General features: G+C 40.4%; 1 protein-coding gene across 5 annotated transcripts in view; it reads right to left on the bottom strand.

Annotated features, from left to right (window-relative positions):
- LOC103714649 (general transcription and DNA repair factor IIH subunit TFB1-1-like) overlaps positions 1–14,351 on the bottom strand; it is a 46,265-nt gene extending 31,914 nt beyond the window's left edge. For 2 of the 5 annotated variants that reach the window (XM_039118766.2, XM_088716172.1), the window contains exons 1-8: positions 14,035–14,350; positions 13,602–13,680; positions 6,094–6,158; positions 5,815–5,878; positions 3,915–4,059; positions 648–723; positions 433–528; positions 149–193 (exon numbers count right to left, since the gene is read on the bottom strand). In XM_039118766.2, the coding sequence (XP_038974694.1) occupies positions 149–193; positions 433–528; positions 648–723; positions 3,915–4,059; positions 5,815–5,878; positions 6,094–6,158; positions 13,602–13,680; positions 14,035–14,109 (645 nt within the window). In that variant the 5' untranslated portion in view covers positions 14,110–14,350. Of the gene's footprint in view, positions 1–148; positions 194–432; positions 529–647; positions 724–3,914; positions 4,060–5,096; positions 5,282–5,814; positions 5,879–6,093; positions 6,235–13,601; positions 13,681–14,034 lie in introns of those variants that run through there. The other 3 variants (XM_088716173.1, XM_088716174.1, XM_088716175.1) reach the window with 3 other exon arrangements.
- Between the last annotated feature and the right edge of the window lie 12,997 nt (positions 14,352–27,348).

Below are 27,348 nucleotides of genomic sequence, written 5' to 3'. Positions count from 1 at the left end.
ACTAAAGTTGTCTGAACACAATGTCAAATTATAAAACAATTTTCTATTTTTCTTTCCATTTCTCTCTTTTTTTTGAAAATGACAGAACCTTAAATGCTATGCAAGGGCATGCATGAACCAATAGTACAACCAGTACTAGACAACATACCTGGTGAATGATCTCTGGGGTAAGGCTAAATGTGACTTTATTGGTCTGCAGAGGAATGTCAGCGATGAAAGTCAAGAATTTCCGTAATATGTAAATAGAGAATCAAACATATATGAGAACTGAAAAAGATTTGCAACAAATCCTAGAATATATTGAAGAATCATTTTTGTTCCTCTTACAGCAGTTAATGACAGTGAAAACAACAGTATCCTCGATTATATTGATGTTAAAAACAACACAATTAGGATTAAGAAAAATAACTAAACACAAGTTCCATGTTGTACCCGACCATCAGTCGATGGCCTAACATCTGCAAGCATAGCACTTCTGAATCCTGCCCGTTGCTTTGGTGTTCTCTGAACAACATCATCAAGTAAACTCTGCATCCAAAACAAATCAAGACAAAAGTTTACTAGAATTTGCATGAAAAGACAAAAAGAAAAGAAAAGCTTATGTCAAAACTTAAACATCTAAATATGAATTGAATAAAATGTCTAACCTTTCTTGTTGCCCAAAACTCAGATTCTGTTAACACACCACCAATGACAAATTGCTTGTGTAGTTTCTGCAATTCACTGTAGAAATTACCTTTCAGTTCAGTAATTTGCAAAATTAAGTTACTCAGAACTGCAAAAAGCAGCAAACGAACTCCCTGCAAGGCCCTAAAGTCCATATGCCTTATTCACACAAAACCCTTAGATCTTAAGATCTCAGTTTCCCATTCATATACCAATATTAACACTAATTATTTAAATTACAACTACAGCGAGCCAAGAATTGCTAGTCATCATTGTGTATTATTTTAAAAATGCTCCAGAAGTTTCAGGAATTATAGATATAGAACCTTTAACATTTCAACATTGTAATCACAACCATGAAGCCATGTCCCATTTATTTGGCTTCAGCTATGATGTGGCATAATGTAGGAAGCAAATGTCTTCGACTCTATATGCTCTTGAGTAAAACACAGCAAGAAACAAAAACAGGGAGGAATATTTACTATCACGTGCTTCCTACATTATCAATCTATGCTGCCAACAATCAACGCAATGTTGACCTATAAAGAAAACTAAGCCATAAGTGGATAGTGAGCAGTCAAACTCGAAAGAGAAATTAAATAGTCTGTTAAAGTAACGCATAAACCGAACATTAAAAAGCATTTTCCAGATCATTAGCTTAAAGACAAACCCCTTTTTTTTACCCCAGTCTATCAACTTAAGTGTCTAAAAGGAAAACCTAAATATTGTACCACTAGATTCATCAACCAGAGCTCTAACTAAAGATGATGTATTACTACTGAAAATCCATCTACGGTTTCCCACCAAAAAAGATAGGCAGAACCATGATCTTCATCAGTTTCAGATGAAGAAAGCATGGTGAAGAGATAGCTTGCTTCTGGTGTCATAAACGAGATTTCCATCTAAAAATAGGTCCTCAAATTCCTCTATCCCATCATACCCCTCCTAATTCTTTTCCAATAGTCCTCAACCTTTTTCCAAGGATCTCTAGCAACCAAGAAAAACATAAGGGGTAAAGATTCAAAAAATATAACTGCAGACCACATACTGAGCCAAATCCCACTCTATTTCCCTTACCAATTCATAACCTCATGCCCATCTAAAAAAATTCAATCACTACTATGATGTCCTTTCAAATCCTAGAAACAGATCCCACATGGTCACTACATAGTTTTCCCATTGAAACCTATTTCCTTAACCATCTTCTAAAGCACCCCCACCCCCCACCCCGCGTACTCATTGCATTACCTTTCAAGGCACCAGATAGAGCCACGAACCTCCAATCAAGCCACTCCACCTGAAAATTCCAATCATGCAATTTAGTTTACCTTTAACCACCAATGGGAGCTCAAATGCTTATAGGTTTCTTGTGATGCTAATGGTGATAGCTAGGCTTCCAGCTTAGGATGACTCATGCATAAGAAATTGCAATAATATTTTTCTCCATGTCAAATATCATCGCTCATTTAAAATACAGAAGGACAAGATGAAAGTCCACATTCTATAGAAAGCAACATTAGACAAACCAAAGTCAGTTTCCAAATAGTTACATATCCATGTCAGACGATGAACTATCTCCCATCCGTGAGCGCTGCAAATCCAACTGGTCAGAAACTTCCTTGACAAGTCCCAGAACAAGTTTCAATAACTATTTATTACAAGAAAGTGGGAACTGGGAAGATACTTCAGTTTATTACAAGGACAAAGCAAAGGCCAAACAATATCATCATGGAGAGATTGCAAGCATTTCGCAGATAAATATTTCATGAGTTTTAAGAAAGTAAGGAGACATGCCCCATAGTTTCTAATAATAATATAATGTGAATCTTCCGAACTCAATGAAGCAAGTTATAGAAATTCATGCTTTTAGAATTTAAATATTCCTTCATTTTGCACTTGGGAAAATCAGCTTTCACACTAACAGTACCCAATCTTATTTAATCGTGACTGCATAAATACCCATTTTTCACTTTTGTATCATCACACTGATAATTAATTTAGAATAATGGCAGTTTGTATAAACAGATGCTTCTCAATTGAGCATATAGTTAACTCCAATCTTGAGTTACAGCAAGAAAAAACAAATAAAGTGGAAATGTGGAAACAACCTGACATGATCACATAAAATCTAGAAATCACAGACACAAATACACACATTACACATCAAATTCTTCACAAGCCAAGCTCTAGGCCCAAAAATGTAGTGGACTTTAGCCTTTGGACATCAATGGTAAAAAGGGGCATAACGACTCAAACATGAGTGAAGCAAAACCATCAAATGGATATTTTACAATCTTTCACTGGTTAATCAATGATTTTCCTCCATTGCAAGCAACATAGTTATTGAAACAATACATAACATGTTCCATGACGCACGAGAGGTGCGTCATCCCATTTTAGAGTAGCCAATAATTCAGTCCAAGTCTAGTCAAATAGTATTTATTAGCTATGAATTGTTGGTGGTCATTGAAATTTTGTTATATTTCATAAATGTGAAATATGTTCTTTTAGAGTTTCTAGGTTTTATTAACTAAGACTCAAGTATGTGTTTCCTAGAGTCTGTGGAAGTCATTATCATTCATCTTTCAGAAAGTTATCGTGTATTATTGTGGATTCTGAGGAATAAAAAGAGCCACGCGGTGCCTATATAAAGATATGTGCTAGAGAATGAAACGGAATGAAGAATTGGATTGTTTGAGATATTTCTATTTGAATTTATTGGCAGCTTCCACTTGATATCTTCCTCTCTTACCTTCTTCTCTCCTATATCAATCTCTTCTTCCTCTTGTTTCTTATCCCGGTGCTATTTCTGGCATCATTCCAGCTTGTTTGTCAAAACCTATTTTATTTATATTTCAGTAGATCAAGGAGATGACATATACAGGAAGTACATGTCTAACTTCATTAGCTATTCCCGATAATGCAGAAAGTTGAAGAATCAACTAAAGCTCAGAGCATAAGCAGTAGAAAGAAGAAAAATAAATAGATGGCACACATTACAGAATCAAAACAATCCAAAAATAGAACATAAATTAAGAGTTATTATAAATAATTAAAAAAGGCCAAAAAGTAAACAACAATGCTTGATGGCATGCGACAAAATTCAAAGAGCAAATATATTCATAATAGATGTTAAGATCAAACAGTAGGCATCACGTAACAGAAATCAAGAAAAATATCTGTGTAGTAAAATAAGACCCTGGTTATCAACAAAAACGCAGAGGAATATAACGACAGAGTAAGCTTGCCTATCCTCCCACAACAACTTCATGCGGCGCTCCATCTCTGTAGTGCTGAGCTGTTCACTATGAACTGTAGCTGCAGGTTTTTCAGGCACCGGTTGCTCATTTTGCCTAGAAGACGTCACAGCCTGAAACTTCCCTAGGACTTTTCCTGTGCATGTTAATGTAAATCAAATACATTGGACATAAAAAGGTCAATAAATAGACTATCCAAAGTGTTAACATGGTTTCCCTCTATTTGGACTAATTGGCTAACCATTTGACCAAATGAAAGCTTTGCAGTTGCTTAACTCCATGTTCACAATGTCAACCAAAAAGCCTGTGTTTCTAATAAGTGTGTGCATACGTGCATTAATTATCAGTCATCTAAATTAAAAAAAAACACATTTTAGAGGCAAGATATTATCTTTAATTATCTTTAATTTAGCCCAGTGTTTAGAATCATCCAAGCCAGAAAATTTTATTTCCCACAGGTTTTAAGATGTTTAGATCATGATTGATGAAATGGATCCTTGAATTATGTGGCCCACTGAATATGATGGTTCACTAATGACTAAGTATGAAACACTGAAGCGATATAGTAATTTGTTTTAGGCAATAAAGTAGTGTGGCCCATGGTTAATGGTGCAAATTTCACTTTCGTATTGATAGAATCCAGGCTTGGATTCTTATCAAGAAGATTATATCTGAACTCTGTCTCCTGCTGTACGTGTGTACGTATGTCTGCATGCAGCCATGCATTCACGGACGTACTTATGTATGTACACATGAATTAGGAAGTTAAACTACTACTTTTAAGAGGAGCTGGTATATGCCATTTTCTCAACTTTTTTGCTTCAAATTTTCAAGAGGATATTCCTTCCATGTACATTAAAGGCATCCTAAAGGAAAATCCTTTTTGAAGCATCTAAAAAAGTTCAGAGGGTGGCACATCCTTTGTCCTTTCAAGGGAAGCATACTCCAACAGACATCTCTCAACGATACTGAAGGTGACCCCATGGGCTCCCCAATATAAACCTAAACCTAGAAAAATAGTATTCAATAACCATTTTCACATTATAATCTTTAAGATGTTAGGTTCCAAAAGAGCATTCAGCTAACCAGAATATGCTGACTTCTAGCAAACTGCTTAAACTGAGAAAGCATGATCAGAATGCCATTTAACAAATGTTAAATTACAAATATCACCATTTGTAGCGGTCAAGGGGCTTCTTTGCAAGATCATTTTTCATGTGACATATTCTACTGAAGGTGACAGCCATAGGTAGAATAACATCATAATTCCATGAATACTGCCCCAAATAAGTATATCTACACAAAAAAGCAAAAGAAACATAATGCTACATCACCATGAAATTACTCCGCATCAGGCAAAATAGAAACCATTCAAATCCTACAGAGAAGCTAGTTGGCAATGGCATTGGGCATACATCTTCAACCAGCAGAGAACAATTATGTTTGTATTAGTATGATCATGATTCTATGAAATTCTAACTGATCTCTACATGTTGATACTCAAACAGCCTGAAACTAAATTATGGGTCATCATATTCGCAGGTAAAAACATTCCTGACCTAGAGATCCATTCTACATTTGGCTCTATCAAATTTCAGTAATCATTGTCCTCAACTAGCAGTAACAGAAGGAAAGATGAATCAGATGAGTAATTGAATGCCAAGAATACCAACATACTTAGGACTTATCTCCTTGAAGAGGGAACAAATGCTAATGGATGCAAAAAATGCCAATATAAGCTCTCCCTTTATCTAAGAAAATTTGGAATAGAAAATTAAAACATTGTCAGGCATTTCATGTAGGTCTCAGTTGATGTGTCAAATAACACATTAATTATCTCACATCTGACAGCAAAGCTGATGAAACTATCATGAAAGAGAATGAAATGTACCTACAAAATCTCGGCAAACATTGCGGTCAGAAAAATTGTCAAACTCAAAAATGTAGCCTCCTCCCTGAAATAAATGTAAATCTATCAAGTACTATGCTTAATGCAACAGCATAAGGTATCAATCATAAATTAATTAAATTTACCATGTTATGCAATACGCATGTTGCAGTCGTAGGCAATAAATTAAAAATTATATCACGTTTGTATTTGTTCACCAATGTATATGAGGCACACAACTTCCATGATCTACCTAATTAACAGTTAGATGGCGAATAATACCTTCTCAGAATCTTGCGTAAGGTTTAACAATGCTTGTTTGGAACCATCTTTGCTGAACTTGTGACCTAAAACACAAATAGCAAAAGTTAGAAGTATAAATCAAATAACACAATGGGGCCACTATAAAGAATGCCAATCACTTTTTTTCTAAATTTAGCAATCAAAATCTCAAAACAATAGAATGTTTCACAAACAAAGTTGGTAGTGGGCGCCCTATAGTCATCAAGCTATTGTTTTGAATGTCTCTTCAAAATAGAGAGAAAGATATGAGCTCTTTCATAATATTCCATTCAATATCTAAAGATTGCAAGCTCAGAAAATTTAAGTGAATTTCATTTATTTGGTCAATGATCGGGTAATGTACTTTTAAATTTGGAAACTGGTTTCAGCACCTGGCATCATAGGTTTTAGTCCTGAAAAGAACTTGAAACACAATTAAATAGAATAAGTCAAGAAATCATGCCAAATTATTTTGGGAGTGAATCTGGGAATATCCTGCATCATTCCACCAGATGCTACTTAACCCTTGACTGCTGCATGAGTGTAGGATGAAAAAAGGGTTATATTTGGTTCTGCATGCATAATCTTGGAGCCAATATGGACACTTCAAAGTGGAGTGGTCTATTTCAAATGTGAGCCTTGAAAGGAAGTGCAGTGTAGTGTGAAGTGTGGAAAGAACCATAAAATTGTAAATATCTAGTGAAAAAGTTTGAGCAAATTCTGGAAAGCAGTTTTCGCACTTCAAGCATTCAAAAATAAATCAAGAATGGAAATGTTATAGGTACACTTATAAAAAATATGTTAAGAATGGAGACTTTAAATTTTCGTCACCTCAGCACCACAACTGCAAATTCAGTGAAGTTTTGATCTCATAGAAGTCTGAAATTGTCAAAAGAATAAAAGCAGGGCACAACCTTAAACATGATTAGGTTGAAATCAGTCTGAATGAATCAGTAAAAATGGTTTTGGGATGGCACCAGATATTGGTTTGGCCTACATATTATTAAAGCAGGAATACTTCCATCAAAACTAGTTGGACCATGCTGCATCTTACTACAAGAAGGAAAGTAATGGTTTCAGCTACTTTTGGTAAAATATGAGAATATTTAATGAAATGCAATCAACTTAAACATGCTATGTAACTGAAAGCTTTAACTTGCTCTGCGCCTTTCTTTAAACAAATGATTTGCGGCCATTGGTCCACAACTTTCCTTCAGTAAAGAGAAAGGGACCTGCTTGATCTTAGAATGCATCGAATAAATTTTTTTTTCATGAGACATAACCACCATTAAAGAAAAGAAAAGAGACTTGTCCCTTCACAGTTTATACATATCCTTTATTTACCCTATTTCAAAGTAAAGGTGCATTGCCATTTGCAGCAGAATAGGCGGGAAAGAGGAAAGAATTCTTGACATTGGGTTAACAAAATTCCCTGCTCAACAAACCAAGTCAAGCAAAAGTATATTACATTCTGCAATTTGAAGATGACAGTCATGGACACGGCTGTACCATATAAATTAGTACCACCGCATCCAATTAAATTGTATCCACTCTTGGCTTACATCAAAAGTTGCTTTGTTTATTGGCTCAGTGATAGAAGGAGAGACTAAAAAATAAAGAAAGAAATGTTAGGACAGAAATTACAAAGCTGATTAAGTTCAAAGGGACAATGCTGATCCTTCATGGTGATAAGTCCCAGCCAGAGAGAGAGAACGAGAGGGAACGAAAGAGAAGGAGACGACGAATGGGATGGGATAAAGAAATGCTTTAAGTGATAAGGCTCTACTTCAGGTGAGAGCAACCTATTACACTCGGAATAAACAAGAGAAAAACCATATTGAACCTTCCCTCCTCCCCTCCTTTAATTCCCTACGTGATGCCTTGATAACTAACCGACAAAAAGATGGGCTATCCCATCGGCGAATTGTTCCCCGCTACCCATGTCATTCAAACCGTGTGCATAGCTCCCCACGAGGTCTGCCTTCCGCTCCCAGCTCCCAAGCTCCAAACATCCTTGCGCTCCCTCCGTCTTCGCATCATGGCCATCGGCGAAGCATCTTCCTTCCTCACCCAGCTTCATCGTGGCAGCCTTCATTTCCTCCTGCAAATCCGTGGCTGAGTCCCACGTGTCGAAGACTTGGTCGATGGCGACCAAGTAACAGGGGTTTGGCCTCCATGCTCGTTGAGGCTTGGCGAGAGGCTAGGGTCTGGTGAAAGGCTTATCATCACCCCTCCCTTCCGCCAAAACCTTGTCCTTAAGGTTTGCTTTCGGATATTGTGCTTTCAGCTGAGCATAGTCTTCCCAAGTGGTGTCCTCCTTCAACAAAGAATGCCATTGCACAAGAATTTCCTCAACGAACTTTCCTCCCTTCTTGACCCAGCGGTAGTCGCAGATAGACTCTGGTTCCATCTCTAAACTTCCATCCTCACATATGGGTGGGGGACCTGCACACGATACTTGCCCCTCTCCAAGCTTCTTCTTGAGGAGTGATACATGAAATACTGGGTGAACTCGAGCGGTCTCCGGTAACACCAGCCGATAAGCTACCGGACCAATTCGCTCAATGATGCAATAGGGTCCGAAGTACTTCTGTGCGAGCTTTTAGTGAGCTTGACGGAAGATAAACTGCTGCTGGTAAGGGGAAGTTTCAAAAACACCCACTCTCCTTCAGTGAAAGAGACTTCTCTTCTCTTATCCACATGTTGTTTCATACAGCATTGTGCCTTTTTTAGATGTTCTTCAGCTCCCTCATTAGCTGGTCGCGGTCGACCAAGTTCCTGTCCACTTCATCAAAGGCCGTGATGCCTTCCAAATATCGGGTGACGGAGGGTGGCGCCCGCCCATACAATGCTTAGAAGGGTGTCATCCTAGCAGCTGAATGGAAAGTGGTGTTATACCAGTATTCCGCCCAAGCTAGGTTCGGTTCCCATGTCTTCGGAAACTGGCTACACAAGCACCTTAAGTACTACTCCACGCATCTATTTACTACTTTCGTTTGGCCGTTAGATTGTGGATGGTACGCCGTACTCATGTTGAGAGAGGTGCCTTGGAGCTTGAAAAACTCTCGCCAAAAGGCGCTCACGAACATAGGGTCCCAATCACTAACGATCGACTGTGGCATCCCATGTAGTCGGGCCACCTGGTTTACGAATAGTTCTGCCACTCCCTTGGTCGTATACGAACGAGAAAGAGATAATAAGTGTGCATACTTAGTCGACCTACGACAACCAGTATCACATTCTTCTCTCTGGACCAGGGTAGGCCCTCGACGAAGTCTAGAGAGATGTCCTCCCAAACCTGAGTTGGCACCGGCAGTGGTTGCAACAGCCCTGCTGGAGCTTGGATTTCATATTTATTTTGCTGACATACCACGCACTCGGCCACGAACTTCCTTATATCCTTCTTCATTGATCCCCAGTGAAAAGCATGAGAGATGCGTTTGTACATCCTCAACATTCCTGAGTGCCCGCCGATCTTGGTATTATGGTATTCGCCCATTAGCTTGTTTCTTAGTGGAGATCCATACAGAATCACGATCTTGTCTTTGTAATATAAAATTCCTCCCTTGAGCTGGTGGTTCTTCAATCGTTCGGGCTCGGTTGCCAATTGCTGGATTTTCTGTTGCAAGTAGGGGTCGTCATTGTGGGCAGCTCGTATCTCCTCCCAGATGTCGAAGATCGGTCGACTGATAGCATTGAGCTCCGTGGTGTCGGGTAGGCGAGATAGAGTGTCTGCTACCGTGTTTTCTTTTACAGGTTTATATATGATTTCGTATTCATATCCCAGGAGCTTGGCCACCCACTTCTGCTGCTCCGGCGTACTCACACATTGCTCCAAGAAATGCTGCAAACTCTTTTGATCCGTTTTTAGTTGGAATCTCTTTCCCAGCACGTACGGCCTCCATAGTCACACTGCCTCCATTATCGCCAGCATCTCCTTAGTGTAGGTTGACCACCCCTTTTTCGCCACACCCAGCGCCTTACTTATGTAACCTATGGGTCCCCCATTTTGTGTGAGTACCGCCTTGATTCCTCTATCCGAAGCATCCACTTCGATCACGAACGTATCTGAAAAATTTGGGATGGCGAGCACCGGAGTTGTCGTCATGGCTTGCTTCAACTGGTGGAATGCTTGTTCAGCCTAAAAACTCCACTAAAACTGCCCCTTCCTCAACAGTGATGTCAACGATGCAGCAATGATGTCGTAATCCTTGACGAACTTTCGTTAGTACCCCGTCAGGCCAAGAAAACCCCGTAGCTCCGTCACGGTCGTCGGTCGTGGCCACTCCTGCATAGCGTTAATCTTTATTGCATCGACTTGTACCCCATTAGCCGAAACAATATGGCCAAGGTACTCGACTTGCCATTGCCCAAACAAACACTTAGAAAGTTTAAGATAAAATTGATGTTCAACAAGAATCTTGAGTGTTATATCCAGATGAGTTAGATGCAATTCCCATGAAGCACTATAAACTAAGATATCGTCGAAGAAAACCAGGACAAACTTACGTAAATATCTCCGAAAGATAGAGTTCATGGCCGCCTGAAATGTGGACGAGGCATTGCATAGCCCGAAGTGCATTACCAGGTATTCGAAATGGCCATTATGGGTGCGAAAAGCCATCTTTGGAATGTCTTCAGGATGAACACGGATCTGGTGATAGCCCAACCTAAGATCGAGCTTGGAGAAGTAGCATACTCCGTGGAGTTCATCGAGCATATCATCAATGGTTGGAATGAAAAATCTATCCTTGATGGTAGCTGCGCTGAGTGCTCGATAGTCCGTGCAAAATCTCTAGGTACCGTCACGAGCAACACTATGGAAGAAAAGGGGCTCTGGCTCTCCCGAATAATCCTCGTTCCCAGCAAGTCAGTCACCTGGCATTCAATTTCATTCTTTTGATAATAGGCATACCGATACGGTCGTACGTTGATCGCCGAAGTTCCTTCTTGTAGGGGTATTCAGTGGACAAATGCCCGCTCCAGAGGCAGCCCCTGTGGTTCTTCAAAGAGTGCAGAGTACCGATCCAGAAGATGCCGAAGCTCTGGGGACTGTTCCTCAGCCTCAACTGCAGGTGGATGTTCGTCCCCTTCCCTGATGAATACAATGAATAGTTGTATTTTTTTCTTTTGTTCTCCATCGCATCTCTTGGGGATCTATCGCTTAGGCAAGTCTGTGCAGCTGCCCCAATAGCTCACACTCCCGGTCGTCCCACCAGAACTTCATCGTCAGCCGTTTCCAATCGCAAAGCATCGGACCAAGCATTTCCAACCATTGTATGCCTAGAACGGCATCTAATCCTACTAACAGTAGAGTGTAGAAGGTTACCAGGAACTTCTGACCTTGCAGCTCCACCTCCACCGAACGGAACATCTCCTGACAGTGGAGAGTTTTTCCATTTGCAACGCGGATTCCAAACCTCTCGATGGTATCAACAGGTAGTTGGAGCAGCTGGGCCACGCGCTCGCTCACAAAGTTGTGGGTCGACCCACTATCTATCAAGATGGTTAATGGGTGTCCCCGGATGGGAGCTGTTGCTCGCATCGTTGTCGGTCCGCTCCACCCTATTAACGCATGTAGGAAGATCACCGACGACATGCTATCGTCAGGCTTGTCCTCACCATAGTGCTCCTGTTCTTCGCCGTTAACTCCTTCCAGATACTCCTCGCAGTCTACTTCTATCAAGTGAACCTGCGGGGTCTTGCATCGATGCCCCAGAGTGAACCGCTCGTTACACTTGAAGCAAAGCCCGCGCTCCCATCGTTGCTGCATCTCCTCCCACATGATGCGACGGACTGGCGTCGGAGCCGAAAGGCGTGGTGCAATGGTGGAAGCGGATGGAATTCTTGGCCCGCTGGAAGTGCACAATCCAATGTTTCGGGAAGCATTCCGCTTCTGCTCTAGCCTTTTCTCCCTCATGCGGGCAACCGTGATGGCCTCCCGCATAGAATGAGGTTGCCTCATGCGCACCTCCCTTGCTATGTCTTCTTTGAGCCCTCCGACGAAGGTTCCGATCAACGCATCTTGCGACCATCCACGGACTCGGTTGGCCAGCTTTTCAAACTCTTGCTGGTACTCCCTTACCATCCCCTTCTGCTGAATACGTGACAACTTCTCATTGAAGTTGACGTATTCATTGGGTCCTAACCGAGCTAGCAGCTCCTTCTCAAACGACCTCCAGGTAATTACCAACCCCTCGTCCCGATATGCCCGTCGTAACCACTGCCACCAGTTGTTAGCTTCTTCGTCCAAATAGAATGAAGTTGTGGATACTCTCTGGTTGGCCGGAGTACCCTGGCTATCAAAGAATTGCTCCGCTCTGTCGAGCCACACAATCGGATCGTCCCTGGTGAACCGTGAAAAATCCATTCTCGGGTGTCATTGGCTCTCGACGTTGTCCTCCAAGCGCCCATGACCTTCCTCCCATGGCGGAGGGGAAAATAAAGTTGGCGTCTCCAGCGGCGGTTGTTGCTGAACCGAGATCTGGAGGTTTCAGATGGCCTTCAGGATCTCAGTGAAGCGCCCCTCCACTCGCAGGTCCAAGCCGCGAAGCTCCTCTTGTACAACGCCCATTTCAACTTCCAACCGCTTGATCTGTTCTTTGTTCGACATCCTCTGGCTCTGATACCAATCGATTAAATCCCAGCCAGAGAAAGAGAACGAGAGGGAACGAGAGAGAAGGAGACGACGAATGGGATGGGATAAAGAAATGCTTTAAGTGATAAGGCTCTACTTCGGGTGAGAGCCACCCATTATACTCGGAATAAACAAGAGAAAAACCATACTGAACCTTCCCTCCTTCCCTCCTTTAATTTCTGACGTGATGCCTTGATAACTAACCGATGAAAAGATGGGCTATCCCATCGGCAAACTATTCCCCGCTACCCACGTCGTTCAAACCATGTGCATGGCTCCCGACGAGGTCTACCTTCCGCTCCAAACGTCCTTTCGCTCCCTCCATCTTCGCATCATGGCCATCAGCGAAGCGTCTTCCTTCCTCACCCAGCCTTGTTGTGGCAGCCTTCATTTTCTCATGCAAATCCGTGGCTGAGTCCCACGTGTCGAAGACTTGGTCGATGACAACCAAGTAACGGGGGTTTGGCCTCCATGCTCATTGAGGCCTGGCGAGAGGCTGGGATCAGGTGAAAGGCTTACCACATGGTCACGGTAATAGGAGTGTAGAAGTGTGCGGATAGGAGAATGCTCCTTAGGTCCATTTAAATTCCTAGTTTAACTCTAATATTTTGATCTCACCTTCAACAAACAGATAACACATGTTTCTTTGTTTGATGAATTTATTGATTTAATCTCTGTATACTGCAGTCCGTGTTCTTCTTTTTTAAGGTCTGAAGAACTGAATAGTAAATGCAATTGATACAGTTCGGTGTCTCAGCCATTAATCAGCATTCAAGATCTAGAGGGTGCTAGAATTTAAAGAAAGAAATGTATTAATGTTGAAAAGGGATACTTCTTTTTCTCAAAGTGAAAAGAATAGAACAGCTGATACCTTTAATGTTTCGAAAATTGACATTAAGCTTCATTGCTGACCTGGGATCGTTAGGAACGAATATAAATTTGTCCTCAGACTGCAACCCAAAAGACAAAACCGATCAACAGCATAAGAGAGGATATTAAATTAAGAATGGTAGACTTCTCAACAACCATCAACAGAAAAGAAAACGATAAACGCCATTTATTTCAAGAAAACTCCCGATTCCAGGCATTATCACTAAAGCTTCTACTACAATGTGATCCGGGCAAAAAGTTTTCAAATTGTTGACAAAGAAAAGTAGGAATCTAATACCAGTCCCAAACCAATCAAGAATAAACCAGGACATCAAAGTCATCAAAGATCTGAGAGAAATACAAGAAAGAGTAGCAATCCAAGCAGCAAGAATTCAAGAAAGAGAGGAAAGGAGTAGAATGAAGAGAACATTCACCATCCTGAGCACTCCTGGAGTCCCAGGCTCTTTGACTGTCGTTTTGTACTTGGCCGCCATGTTGATCACCGCCATTCCCCCGATCAAGATCGGAATCCACGGGAACAGAGCGAGGCGAAGGAGCGAGCGAGAGCGAGGGCAGGCAATCGAAGATTAGGGCACGAGAGAGGCGCTGGCTCGGTGGCTTCTGCGACCGATCCGAGACCAAGGACGGAAATCTAGGGTTTCGCTGTAAGAGAGGTTAGACTGGATTGAGCCGGAACAGAGTCCTGTAGCTGGCACGGGAGACACAGAAGCTCCCTCCGTCGTCGCAGGTGAATAAAGGCGGACGGGGGAAGGGCTATATATAGAGTCGGCTGATCGAGAGGAGAGGGCGTCGATGGGGCATCAAGAGTCCACTATGGAGCCAGTTCCTGTATTTGATCTGGACCGTTAATTTAATATGGCCATCTTTGTTCAATCGGACAGCAGGAACACTTGCGAGGCCCAACACTGTTACCAGGCTTGTCAACCTCGCAGTTGCGTCGTCGCAAGGCCTCACATGGCCCACGTTGAAACAAAACTCCTCATGCCACGTGGCATGGCAACCATTGAAGGCTCTTGGTCCCAAGATTGAGATCCTACACTTAGGCTCCGTTTAAAGGAGTTATTGGTAGTATAGCTTTTAAAAGTAAATATTTTTGAAAGTAGAGCTTTTATAAAAATTATTTGTTGTTTGGTAACTACATTTCTAAAGTGCTGTGAAACTTTAACATGTATTTGGTAAACAAACTGAGAAAGTACTTTTAGTACAACAAAATAACCATAAAAGATGTTACATAGTATTATACAACAAAGCATAATAAAATATACTATGTATTAATACATAAATATATGATGTAGTATAATATATAATGTAATATTATTATAATATAGTAATATAACATTGTATACTATAGCATAATAATTTAATATAACATATCAATATATTATGATATGATGTAATATAATATTATATTTATAATATAATACAATAATAAAGATATAAGATATTATAATTATTAGCATAAATTAATTTTTCAAACTTATAAAAAGACATTTTGTGTAATTATTCTATTTTATTATGGTTATTGGCCTAAAAAGAAAAAATATTATAACTCAAAATAGCTTCCAGTAATTTCTAAAAGTGCTTTTCGGTTTGGAGCTTCTTCTAAAAAGCTATTTTAGCTTTCTGAAAAAGCTAAAATAACTTTCTAAAAATTTTACCAAACATCCTAATTTTATCTAAAAGTACTTTTGGAGGGTCACAAAGTGCTTTTTGGCCCTTCAAAAGCTTCCCCAAATAGGGCCTTAGTACACCACCATATGAACGAGTTGTTGTGATTAGCATGATGGCAGATAGTGCATATGGTTTAGAATATAACTTCTCAAAGATTAGGCTCGGTGGTAATATTATTACTCGAGGAAAAATAAGGAGCTATTTAGGCCCTGTTTGGAAAGCTGTTGGCAGTAGATCTTTTGAAAATAGAGTTTTCTGAAGTAGAGATTTTATAAAAAGTTGTTTGCTATTTGGTAACTATATTTTTAAAATGTGGTGCCACTTATTATGTATTTGGCAAACAAATTGAAAAAGTACTTTTGGTATGACAAAATAACCATAAAGGATATTGTATAATATTACATAACATAGCATAATAAAATATAATATGTATTAATACATAAATATATGATATAGCATAATATTACTGTAATGTAATGTAATATTATTATAATATAGTAATATAATATTGCATACTATAGCATAATAATTTAATAAAATATTAAATTATTTAACATAACATATCAGTGTATTATGATATAATGTAATATAATATTATATTTATAGTATAATACGATAATAAAGATATAAAATATTATAATTATTAGTATAAATTAATTTTTCATAATATAACCAATTTTCTAGCTAGGTGATAAAATTGGTTAAACAATTATTAAAAAGACATTTTGTGTAATTATTATATTTTATCATGGGTATTTTGGTAAAAAAAATAGATTTTCAACCGGGCCTAAAAGTACTTTTTCGGAAATATCCAAAATGGAGCTTCTCTCAAAAAGCTGTTTTTAGCTTTTTAGAAAAATTAAAACAACTTTTCAAAATATTTACCAAACGGAGCATTAGTGAATGGACATATTGAATTATAGGTCTCTTACATTAGGGTACAACTTGGTTTGAATTAGTCTGAGATGATCAGCTAAACTAATATGGTGTAATTTGGACTAACTTTAGGTTGAAGGCTCCTAATCCAATCCAGCCCAAAACTAGCCTATATTTTCAAACTAGACCACCAAATCCAATCCAACTTGACCCAGATTTTAGACTTCGATTACAATCCTCATAAATTTCAACCCATTTTAAATCTGAATAATACACATATTTCAGTAGTTTATAACTCTGATTGAGTTTGTTTCACGACCCACGTTTGGATTTGATGGGTTTCTTCTGTTAGGATGGGATTGGGTGTTCGGCCTATGGGCTTCCATGAGGATATTGGGTCAGTTTCAAATGCATCTCATCCGGTTTCATGTGATTGTTGGATATTTGTTTTGACATTATTCATTCCCAAATGCAAAAATGAGTCATTGATTGACCATCGGATCAGAATTAACTCTTGGAATGGCATTTAGAAATCTTGTCTTTTATTTTGTCATCCTCCCAATTCATTAACCAGATTAATTTATCAGCTTAAGTTCTTGTTCTTGGTCAAGAAATTATTGGCAAGACAATTGCAAAATATTGAAGGAAGCCTTTCATGGCTCTACAGTTGGACAAAATGGGTTAAAATTGGGTCTTGCATATCGAAACTATGATAAAATTGAACAAATAATATTCACAATATTGGTTGGCCATCGGTCATATTTATCTCGCATTTAGAAATCTTGTCATACTTATCCCTATTAATTCATCGATTTAAGTTCTTGTTCTTGGTCAACACAATTGGCATGACATCTGTGAAATACTGATGTAAGTCCTCCATGGCGCTACAGTTGGATAGAAATGGGCTAAAAGTGAGCCTATTGAAACATGTCAAAAATGAACAAATAAGGTTCACAGACATGTATCAGGAAAAATAGGCCAAGTGTCTAATTATACTTTTGATTTAACTCATGTAAATTCAAAGTTTGGCTCGTAGATAAACATGTCTTCTTATATTCATAGATGTATGAATTCTAGTTAAATTTACATACAGATGTGTACATTATAGTTTAGCTCTTGGAATGTCCTTGTGTTGCCCACTTGTTTTTGGTCTTGTGTTCATGAAGCTGATATGCTTGCCCATCACCTTCATACAAATGAAACTATATAGATGGTATCAAAATACTGGCTATATCATGTGGCAATTGGCAAGAAATAGGATTTCAGATCGGACCACAATTAAAGACAACCATCCAACTCTTCGAAACCCTTGGTTATTGTCATTTGCCGGCCCACCTAAAAAGAGCAACCATGGTTTATTTGAGATCATCTAGCAATCCTTTGAAGTCACAAAACTGGCTCTCTCCCTCTTTTAATCTCGGGGAAGTTATTACTCCATCAAAATCTAGAAAGGATTCCTTCATCTTTCAACAAGCTTAATTTTCTATTATAATTGATCTTTATTCTCCTTCCTTACATCTTTCTTGTTCTCATTCTCTGACTCAGATGGCTTCGGAGTGTTTTCTACTCATTTGAGTGATTTGCGGAGCCTAATCATCGATGGGGACTTTTATTGGGAATATTAAATTTCGACGGTGGGTTGGATGTTTTTCTTACCCCAAATGGGGTAGTTCAAACCTTACATTCCGGAAGTGAGGAAGAATAAGCTCCCGGGATTTTTCCCAAACAAGAATATGGCGGGCCCGATAGACAAGAAACTGGAATATGATGATCGCCGCTAAACGAGCAGTAGGTGACCAAAAAGGACTGCTTTTCTTGTTCGTCAGAATATTAAACATAGGTTAGAATAATCTTGTGCGTGTTTGTTCACAATGGCCGGCTTACGCAATCATAGATCCATAGGTTTAGGCCTCCTATTCTAAAGTGGCCAGCATGCGGGCCGCTAAAGTCACTAGACCGATGCGAGGTTTGTGTTTAATTCGACGCAGAAGTCTCCAACCGTCCAATCTCTTAAAACGGATATAGATTTTATGCAAGCCCAAAATACTTACCCTCCTATATCTTTGATTAATCTGTGAGGGTTATACGGACATTTGTTTAGTCCCATATCGATTATTCATCGAGAAAATTTTGGATACTTATAGAAGACTAAGCAACCTAAATAATACATTCCGGCTAGCCATTTTGGATGAAATTCTGAGTTGTAACTGTTGTGGTTCAAATCTGGGCCGAGGGTGACCACGCCGGAGGAGTCGAAGGAGCTGCCGGAGTGTGGAAGGAGAGGACGCGGGCCAGCTCCTACGCGGCGATGTACTTGCATAAACCTTCACCAGTGGGATTCTGGTGAGGGCTCTCCGACACTCAAGTTAGAGTGGGGTATATTTGGTCTAGCCAAAAAGTCATTTTGGCATTACATAATGGGGCTATTTATAGTCCCTGTAGGGGCGTCCACCTGGTGCAGTCTGTCCTTGGGAGAGGTAAGGCGTTGATAGTCGTAACAGGGTATGGTTAGAAAAGCAAGGCATGGTCCCTGGTTGATATGTCGTGGCGTGAGCAGAAAGCAAAGCATGGTGCGGTGAGGTTGCTGTAGGATATGGCCACAGCATGTGGACGACAAGGTCGGCCTTCTGGAGTTGGCATCCTGAGCTCAGCCTTCTGGGCTCGGCCTTCTGAGCTTGGCCTTCTGGGGTTGGCCTCCTTAGCTCGACCTTCTGAGCTCGGCTTGGCCAAAATTGGGTGACTTATGCCGAAAAATAGGACGATCCATTTTACCCCCCATCAGTAACAAATGGCTTCAAAGCGAACTCGATCCATCGTTTATGTGGACTAGAAGACACTGCAACACGGATTCATTGGGACTAATCATGGGTCAATCATGGTGCTTGTGATTAGAATTGAATAGATTTGAACTCTTAGCATGATAAGAACTTGAATGGAGGGTCCAACCATTTGGTCTGAGGGGTGGCTTGGGGCTTCTTGCAGTGATCACACCCTTCACCCAGCAAGCAAAGATTTTGGACCGGAGTCTTTGAATCCGGATTATTATATTAGTCTTATGCATTCTTTTCCTCCATTTCATCACAATATTTATATAAAGAAATGCCGAATATAAATTACCTTTTGAGAAGTTTTGGGAGGGTTTATTAATTATCGTCGGCAATTCTCATGCGAGCAAGTAACGCCTTTCCATGCTATCCTGCTGTGACGCATGCATGCATGCGCTCATTAGAGAGAAAACGGATAAATAAACAAGTCAATTCACCAAATTAAACCATTAAAAATTGGCCCGAGACCATGGAGTTCCATTATGCTGCTAGGAAAAAGCGAAAAGAGTGATAGACCAACGTAGACGCAAAGCTTGTGAGAAAAAGCTTGATCAGTAGCACCAAAGAGCAAAGAAAGCAACCGAATGGGCATTAATTTAATTTAAATTAATGGAAGGTTCCTTCCATATAAATTTTCCAAGATAAGGGGTCCCACGTAGCTACGCCTTGCAATGCTTTATCTCTTGCAACTTTTTCTTTTTTCTTTTTGAGTAAAAATAGCTCATAAAACTGCTTGGTACAAGGTATGAGCCACCCTAACTATCTCACCTCATTTTTCGTCTATAACATGCGCTGCTGCATCAAATAACAAGAGGCATGAGGGCTGATAGCAGCAGATCAAAGGTGGGCACTAAGGAAGAAAGAAGAAGGCTGGATCAAAAACTTCAATTTTGATGAAGCAGTGGAATTGTAGACAAAGAAAACAAAAAAATAGCTGCAGGGACGAGAAATCACGATCCATATGGTGCGCATAATATCAGCAGAGCGCTACAGAAGCAAACCGAGATGAGATGTGCAGGGCGGCAATCCAGAACAAGCCTATGGTGCATAGAGCCTATAGGTATTGAGATGCATGATCGGCATGATGCACCGCGGCATGGTGCAAGGTATGATTTTCCCACAAGAATCCTTCTATCACTGTGCATAGTCACAAAAGCCACAGAATCTCGCTAAGATGCCGGATCCGGCCAAAACTCAGGTGGTTCGGATTTCCCGGACTTTAGAAGTGAAACTAGGCCTTTTCCTCTTGCACTTACAAGTGATCTCTGGAATCTTAGAATTGATTAGACTTGGTGGAACCGAAAACCTGGCGGTGGATTTTAATAAGCTATTAGATACTTTTCCCTGGTCGGGAAGTCCAAGCCTTGTGACGCGAAAGAATGACGAAAGAACGAGGAAGCCTGGGTTCCGGGATTCCATTTGATCTGAAAATGGGCCCGAGATCCCTAAGTTTACGATATCAACAAGAATCCATTCTAAGACAAGTTGATGACTGATTAGGACTGGTGTTGTTCGTGATTAGAATTTAATCATGGTTTTTACTTTATAATGTGCCCAATTGCCACGGCGGTGGATTTTTGCGGAGGGGACACGTTAAATGGCTTCTTAGTCGCATGTGGTGTTGACATGATATACATTATTGTGATAATGGCTTCTTAGTCGCATGACTATAAGTTTGTTTCCCCAATGTTTTATGTCCTTTGCGCGGTTTATATATGAGACCAATTTAGTTTTATTAAGATAAACAAGATTTGAAATTTAGTTATGCCTTCAAATAAAACTTAGGTTGAATTAATATTGTAAGAAAATATAAAATATATGAATAAATCTACCTCATCTTATCAATTTAAGTTTTTGGGACAAGTTGTGATTTCAATATGATATCAGAGCAGAGGTCCTAAATTCGAACTCTGTCTCCGCACTCTTTAACCATTATTAAAAGTTTCACATGAGTGTGGTGATTTTAACAAATGCACTACTTACTATTTCCAAAATCTTGTTTTCTCACTAACAAATAAGTGGCTTGAAATTACTTTAAGAGCGTTGTTAGATAAGCCAATCCATGAAACCCGGAAATGTAAAAATAAATAGCATACAACCTTTCATCGTCATCATGAAAACAGCAAGATCTACAAACTCATTTTTCACTAGATATTGATAGAGTTATATATATATATATATATATATATATATATATATATATATATATATATATATATATATATATATATATATATATATATATATATATATATATATATATATATATATATATATATATAAGATAAATGATAGGAGCACAATACTTCTTATTTAGACTGTTGGCCTTGTTTGTAAATCTACTGCCTGTTATAATATGAATCTATGGCATGTCTATAAGTAAAAAAAAAAAAAAAATCCTACTAAAAGGAGGACCAAAATTTGATAGCATAGATTGTAGTTGTAGTAATAAACTCCATGCTGATGGCTTTGGTACTGCCTATACCAACTTGCTCTTAAATCTAGTTATATATCTCTTTGGTGCCACTTACTACATTTCAATATCACCAATAGTCTAGTACCAGATTTTTAGCTTAAACTTTAAATTTTTTAAAAAAATCCTATCAGCATGGGGACAATTAGAGTTATAGCATCGCCACAAAGAATTCTGAAAATATATTTGATAATAAAACCAACAGCAAATTAGACTAAATAGCCTTTTCTTTTTATTCTCTTTTTCTTTTGCCTTAATTTTTTTGGGAACTTTAGAAGTCGTAGGGAATTGAGTTAGGCTATAGTTTTGTTACAACCTGATAGAGGTTGTGACGTGATAAACCAACCACCAGTCTTCAAGTATATCCAAGCCAACAGAATAAAAGGGAGCAAGGCATATCCAATCTTAACCATGTAAACTAAGAATCCGATACCCCAAGCGTACCTTTCCCAGTGTCTTGTTTACCCAATAAACCATGGAAACATCGACAACCAAGAGATTCTTGTAGCCCTTGAAGGGACATTGAGTTGGTAAGATGGCAAATCGGTTCTCTATCTCCTCTGGAAGAATCAAGAAAATGGCCCTTTTGTTCCGTTCAGCACGAACGCTACCGAGGAGGTGAGGATAAACGAATCATGAGGTAAAATGGGTGGCTAATGATTCATGTTAATTAAGTCATAAGCTCGAGTCCGAAAGGCAGTCAATTCCTTTCTCCTGCTCTTCCAGCCCCCAACGGAATTCCAAAGGCAGGCCCCAAAGTTCAAAGCAAGCCATTATCTAAAACTAAGAGGGGGTGTAGCTTTTCCTTGGATGGGACGCCAGCGAAATCCAAGACAAAGCCAGCCTGCAAACATTCTCAAAGATGGGCATTTCTTTCCATTTCAACGATGCAAGTTTCTCGGCAGATGTTTGAAGGATAAAATGCTCGAGTTTCGAGACAGATGTTGCAACTCTGTGGACGTCGGGAGTACCCAAAATATCAGCCTGGTACAGTTCTTGAAAGGATGCGTTTCGAGGCTTCGAGCGTTTGGAAAATTAGTGCGAGAGGAACGCGACGGATCGTTCCTGCGATTTCTTGAGTGAGACTTCCGAGTCGCAAAGCGTAGATCGTTGTTTGGGTGCGGGAGGGCAGACGACGCCGTGATGAGGGTGAAGACAGACCATGATTTGATTTTGGAGTCAGATTATGACAGCTAAATATGACCAAGTGGATTCTAAGAGGTGGCCGAGAGTGAGTATAAATATTTCTTCATGTGGCGAGAGATTGAGAGGTATCTACCAACTGCTTTAGCGAACACCAGATGGTTGATCGGCGATAGATGGAGCATCGATATGGCGGTGATCCGTGGGTGGATGCCCTCCCTTTCAGGCGTTGGTTGACTATGATTAACGTCGAGGCAGAGGAGGGATTGAAGATGAGTGACCTTCTTGGCTTGGGAAGGGTGGAGTGGGACGATGCCAGGCTATGCCAGCTGTTCAGAGGGCATCTTGCCGAGCGGGTTCGGTCACTTCTGGTCCCGGAGTGTGCGGGACTGGACATTTGGGTTTGGACCTCGTTGTGAAGGACCAGCATCAGGGTGGGGATGTCTCCCGAGTCCTCCGGCGGGATCATGAGCTGGGGTTGGAGTATGCTTGGATCTGGCGATTCGGACTTCATCCGAGGATTGTACTATTCTTATGGAAGGTAGTCTGGGGACGCCTTCCAGCGAGATCGATGTTGAGTAGACGTGGTTTGAGGATTCTTCCACAGTGTGAGGTGTATGGTGTCGACGAGACGGTGGATCATGTGTTATTCTAGTGTTCGAGGGCGAGGGGGACCTGGCGGCTTACAGATACTCCACAAGATGCTTGCAGTCGGAGGGACCAGTTCGTACAGGCTATCCGTCAGTGGTTGGGCTGCCCTCATATGCGTCGAGTGGCAATTGGAGCAACTAGTACAACATACCAAATCTGGCTAGCAAGAAACACTTAAACTTTTGGGGAGCATAATGTGTCACTGAGGTTCGTAGTGGCGAGTGCTCGGGCACAAGCGGCGGAGATCAGTCATGCTACCTCATCACATGGGCCTTTGATAGTTCGGGACATTTGAGACTTCTATTCTGCTCAAGTACGGTGTTCTTTATCTGGGAGCCCCACCTTCGAGCTTCCTCAAAGTCAATTTTGATAAGTCTGTCTTAGATGGAAGCAGGAGGGGAGGTGCAGATTTTGTCATCAGGGACCGAACTTCAGGATAGTGGTAGCTGGCGGCTGCCAATTATTTGATATTTCAGTTTCTCGTGCTGAGCTGCGGGCTGTTGGGCGAGCCTTCGTTATACGCGACAAGTGTTACAAGCTAGATCGATCATATTGAAGGGTGACTCAGCTACAGTGATCAGTTGGATCCAGGAGGTTCGAGCGGTGGTGGTGTGGATCCCCCTTGCTTCGAGCCATCTGAGCAATGGTAAGAGATGGGATGGCCTTCTAGGCCAAGCATGTATTTAGAGAGGCTAATGGGGTTGCGGATTGGGTGGCTGCCTACGTAGCCAGCCATTCCGAAGGCACCATATGGGCTGAGGAGGGGGAGTTGCCTTGGACACTTCGTGACCGTTTATTTTCTGACTTTATTGGGTGTATTCATGCTCGCAATGAATGAAATACCTATCTTTGCCAAAAAAAAAGGGGGCAGAGAATAAGAAAAGAGAAAATAATCTGAGTTTGGACGTGAGGAGTTGGTTTCCTGCCTCGAAAGTAACTTTTAGGGATTGGAAGCTTTCACTTTGTTCATAAATTATAGTAGTTATTTTTAAAAATAAAAATATATTTCTTATATCAGTTTTCTATTTTTTAAATTAAAAAATATAAAAAAGGAAAAAAATGTGAGCCCAAGCAATTTAAGGTGGAATGTTAATTCTTGTACCCTTCTTTTTATGAAGGATCATCTCTTGCACGTGGATTTCCAGCAATAATTTCAAGATCATCTAACTTTTGTAGCTGCTGAAAATTGGCATGTCCTAAGCGCCGAGCAAGTGAAGCATTGGTACCGGAGAACTCAAAGATTGGCTGCTCAAATCGTGCTAGGTTGTGATTTAAAGCAAGTGGCATTTGCCGGAATCTTGATTCGCGGCTGCACTCCGACTTGAAACAACAAAGACGAAGAAGTCCTCGTGTCGAAATGTGTCCGACGGAGGATTCTTCAATGTCTAAGTCAGGAGGATACTCAAAAAACAGAGGAAGGTTCTCAGCAGTCTGTTAGGGCCTCCGAGCACTTACCTGAAAGGTTTTTCGAAAAGTTGGTTGTATAGACAAAGAAGCGAACCCGATGCCATGGCATTCAATCACGTAGATTGGCCAGGATTAGCAGACCTTCACACATTCTGAATATTGGTCGCGGGTGTTTCTGCGGCCTGTTTGATTAGCATGATTTCAAAGATCGCTTGGAATCTCGATTGGGATATCGCTAGCTGTAAGGAGCTTTTGAAATTCAAACTCGGTTGCATGCTTTCGGGCATGCCAAGTGGCTGGCTTTGTGGCGAGCTTTTGTTGGACGACCCCTCGCATGTGTTGCGGTCGGTTTGGATGCATATCGGCTTTGGTATCATAAATGGAGTTAAAACGATCTGATGTCTCAATTAGAATTAAGGGTATATTTGGTCCGAAGAAGTTGGACTCTGGAATGAAAATGGAAATGAGTAGCTTTCATTCCAACCATTTGGTCGAAAGGAGTCCCATTTCTATTTCGATTTCAAGAGAAAATAGAAAACCCTAATTCTCCAAAATCCAATCTCTATTTTCCTCCTGCTATCTATTCCGAGTCAGATTCCAATTTCGATTGCGAACCAAATGTATTGGAGATATGGTTATTCCGACTTGAATTATGATTGTAGTCACAATCTAAATATGCCCTAAAAGAACTTGCCATTCATATAAGTACTCAAGTTAAGCCAAAAAAAATTCAAGCAATTGAACTTTGGACCAAATTAGTAAATCAACCCTTTCATCTATATTTTATTGACCGACGAGGGGACTATATTTTATTCGTGGATTCCAACATACAGAGTTCAATCTGACTTCTTCCCACTACCACCCACCCTCTCTCCCTCTCTCTCATACGCACGGAGGCGCGCCCACACCCTGTTATGGAGCAAGCCAACATCACCGGAAGGTCCGATGCCACCTTCCTGAGTTAAGATGGGTGATATTTCCACTACTTGCGAGTAGCGTGAAGGTGGACAACTTGCAAAACCAACCAAAAAGAGGGGCAACAATAAATAGGGATCCTGCCATGTGGTTGGGAATTCACTTTCCAAGGCATCGACCAGGGAAATTAATTTGCACAGAGACGTGTCGCCGACCTCGACCATATAGAGCTTGAGTGCCCACCATGTGAAAAGGCCGTCTCAACCATTCTTATTTTTAGCCTCTCCACCCTTTTCTCACCCTTGGCCTAATGAAGAAGAGAGAAAATTTGAATCACGGGACACGGCAAAGTAGAAATGGCATTCCTCGTTGAGGCACCGAATCTCCCGCAACGGCAGGGCGAGTGGGAGGTTCCCCTTATTTTGTTATCCCATTTCTTTAGCAAAGTAGAAGAAAAAGAAACACCAATCATTAATATATATAATAAAACTCTGAATTTTATTTTATTTTATTTTGCTGCTGACGGATGTCCCATATATTTTGAATGTGGATACACAAAAAAAAATAAAAAAATTACAAGTTTGGAAGTGCTCTATGCAACTCTCTCGTTCTAGCCCATAGAGCCCTCGAGTGATCCGCGACTCCATTAGCTTCTCTGTAGGCATGCTCGGCTTGGAAGACAATGTCGCCATTAAATCACTATCTAAATGTATGGATGGGGGTGGATTCTTATCTTTATTGCGAAATGTAGAATTGTGTACCATTCGGAGTAGGCCGATCGTACAGGCCCAAATATGAGAATAAACATCGAACACAAAAAAAGAACATGCAAAGAATTACAAAAAGAAAACGGTGAATTTGGCTCCCTCTCAAAAGACTCTCCAAATACAAAAAGAATTATCTCCTACCTTTTAGATAACTCCGCTCTCCTATTTATAAAACCACTCTCTTTTTCTCGCTAAGGACAAGTAATGGACTTGCAACGCAACCTTCCCCCTCTAAATAAAAATCCACCTTAGTTGTTTCCAGGAGACGGACGAGTTTCCTTTCTAATCCAAATTCTTGTGTTCTTGATTACATGTGGACTCCAAACCACCCTAAGTGGCCCCAAGCTTTATGGATGATATAATTAGTCTCCAGCCATCTATGCCAATGAAGTTGATATCTTACCATCCCTTGCCTTTCACAATTACAGCATGATATAACTATATGAAAGACAGGCACTAGGTCTATCTTTTTCATCATCATATCCATCAATTTTTGATCAACTACATCTATTATTTTATACAAGGCAATTGCCTAGCCTAGCTATTGCATCCAAGCAGATGTTTGCATGTCTATAGTGCTCGCTTATTCTTCTACATGGTCTAAAGGGATGCGCCCATCTCAATTGATCTGTGTCAACATTTAACAACCTATGCCTCCCCATTAATTCTCACGTTGCACCCACACCCTCAGTTTATCACCAATGGACTTGTGATGTTAGGTTACAAGCAGCATAAAAGACCAACCATGAACTTTACTACAGAATGCCCAATACTTCTGGTGGGACCTGCACCTCATTTGCTAAGTAATTATGATATTAATCCCTCAATCACCTAGATGCAAAGATAATATAGCGTTACCTAAATTCTCTTTTCTGGACTGATTACTTTAGTAATTTAAAAATGGCACGCAGAGTATACGGACACCGAAGGCATATATTTTTATTATTAGAATAATGGTGGAATGATCACTGGGCCCCGCACGCTATAGCCCACGATCCA

This window comes from Phoenix dactylifera, chromosome 2 (assembly GCF_051530095.1).
Source record: "Phoenix dactylifera cultivar Ajwa chromosome 2, Ajwa_hap1_PhDact_Kaust_v1.1, whole genome shotgun sequence".
NCBI classification, from domain to species: Eukaryota; Viridiplantae; Streptophyta; class Magnoliopsida; order Arecales; family Arecaceae; genus Phoenix; species Phoenix dactylifera.
The sequence above is the reverse complement of the archived record's forward strand: the minus strand, read 5'-3'. Positions and strand labels throughout refer to the sequence as shown.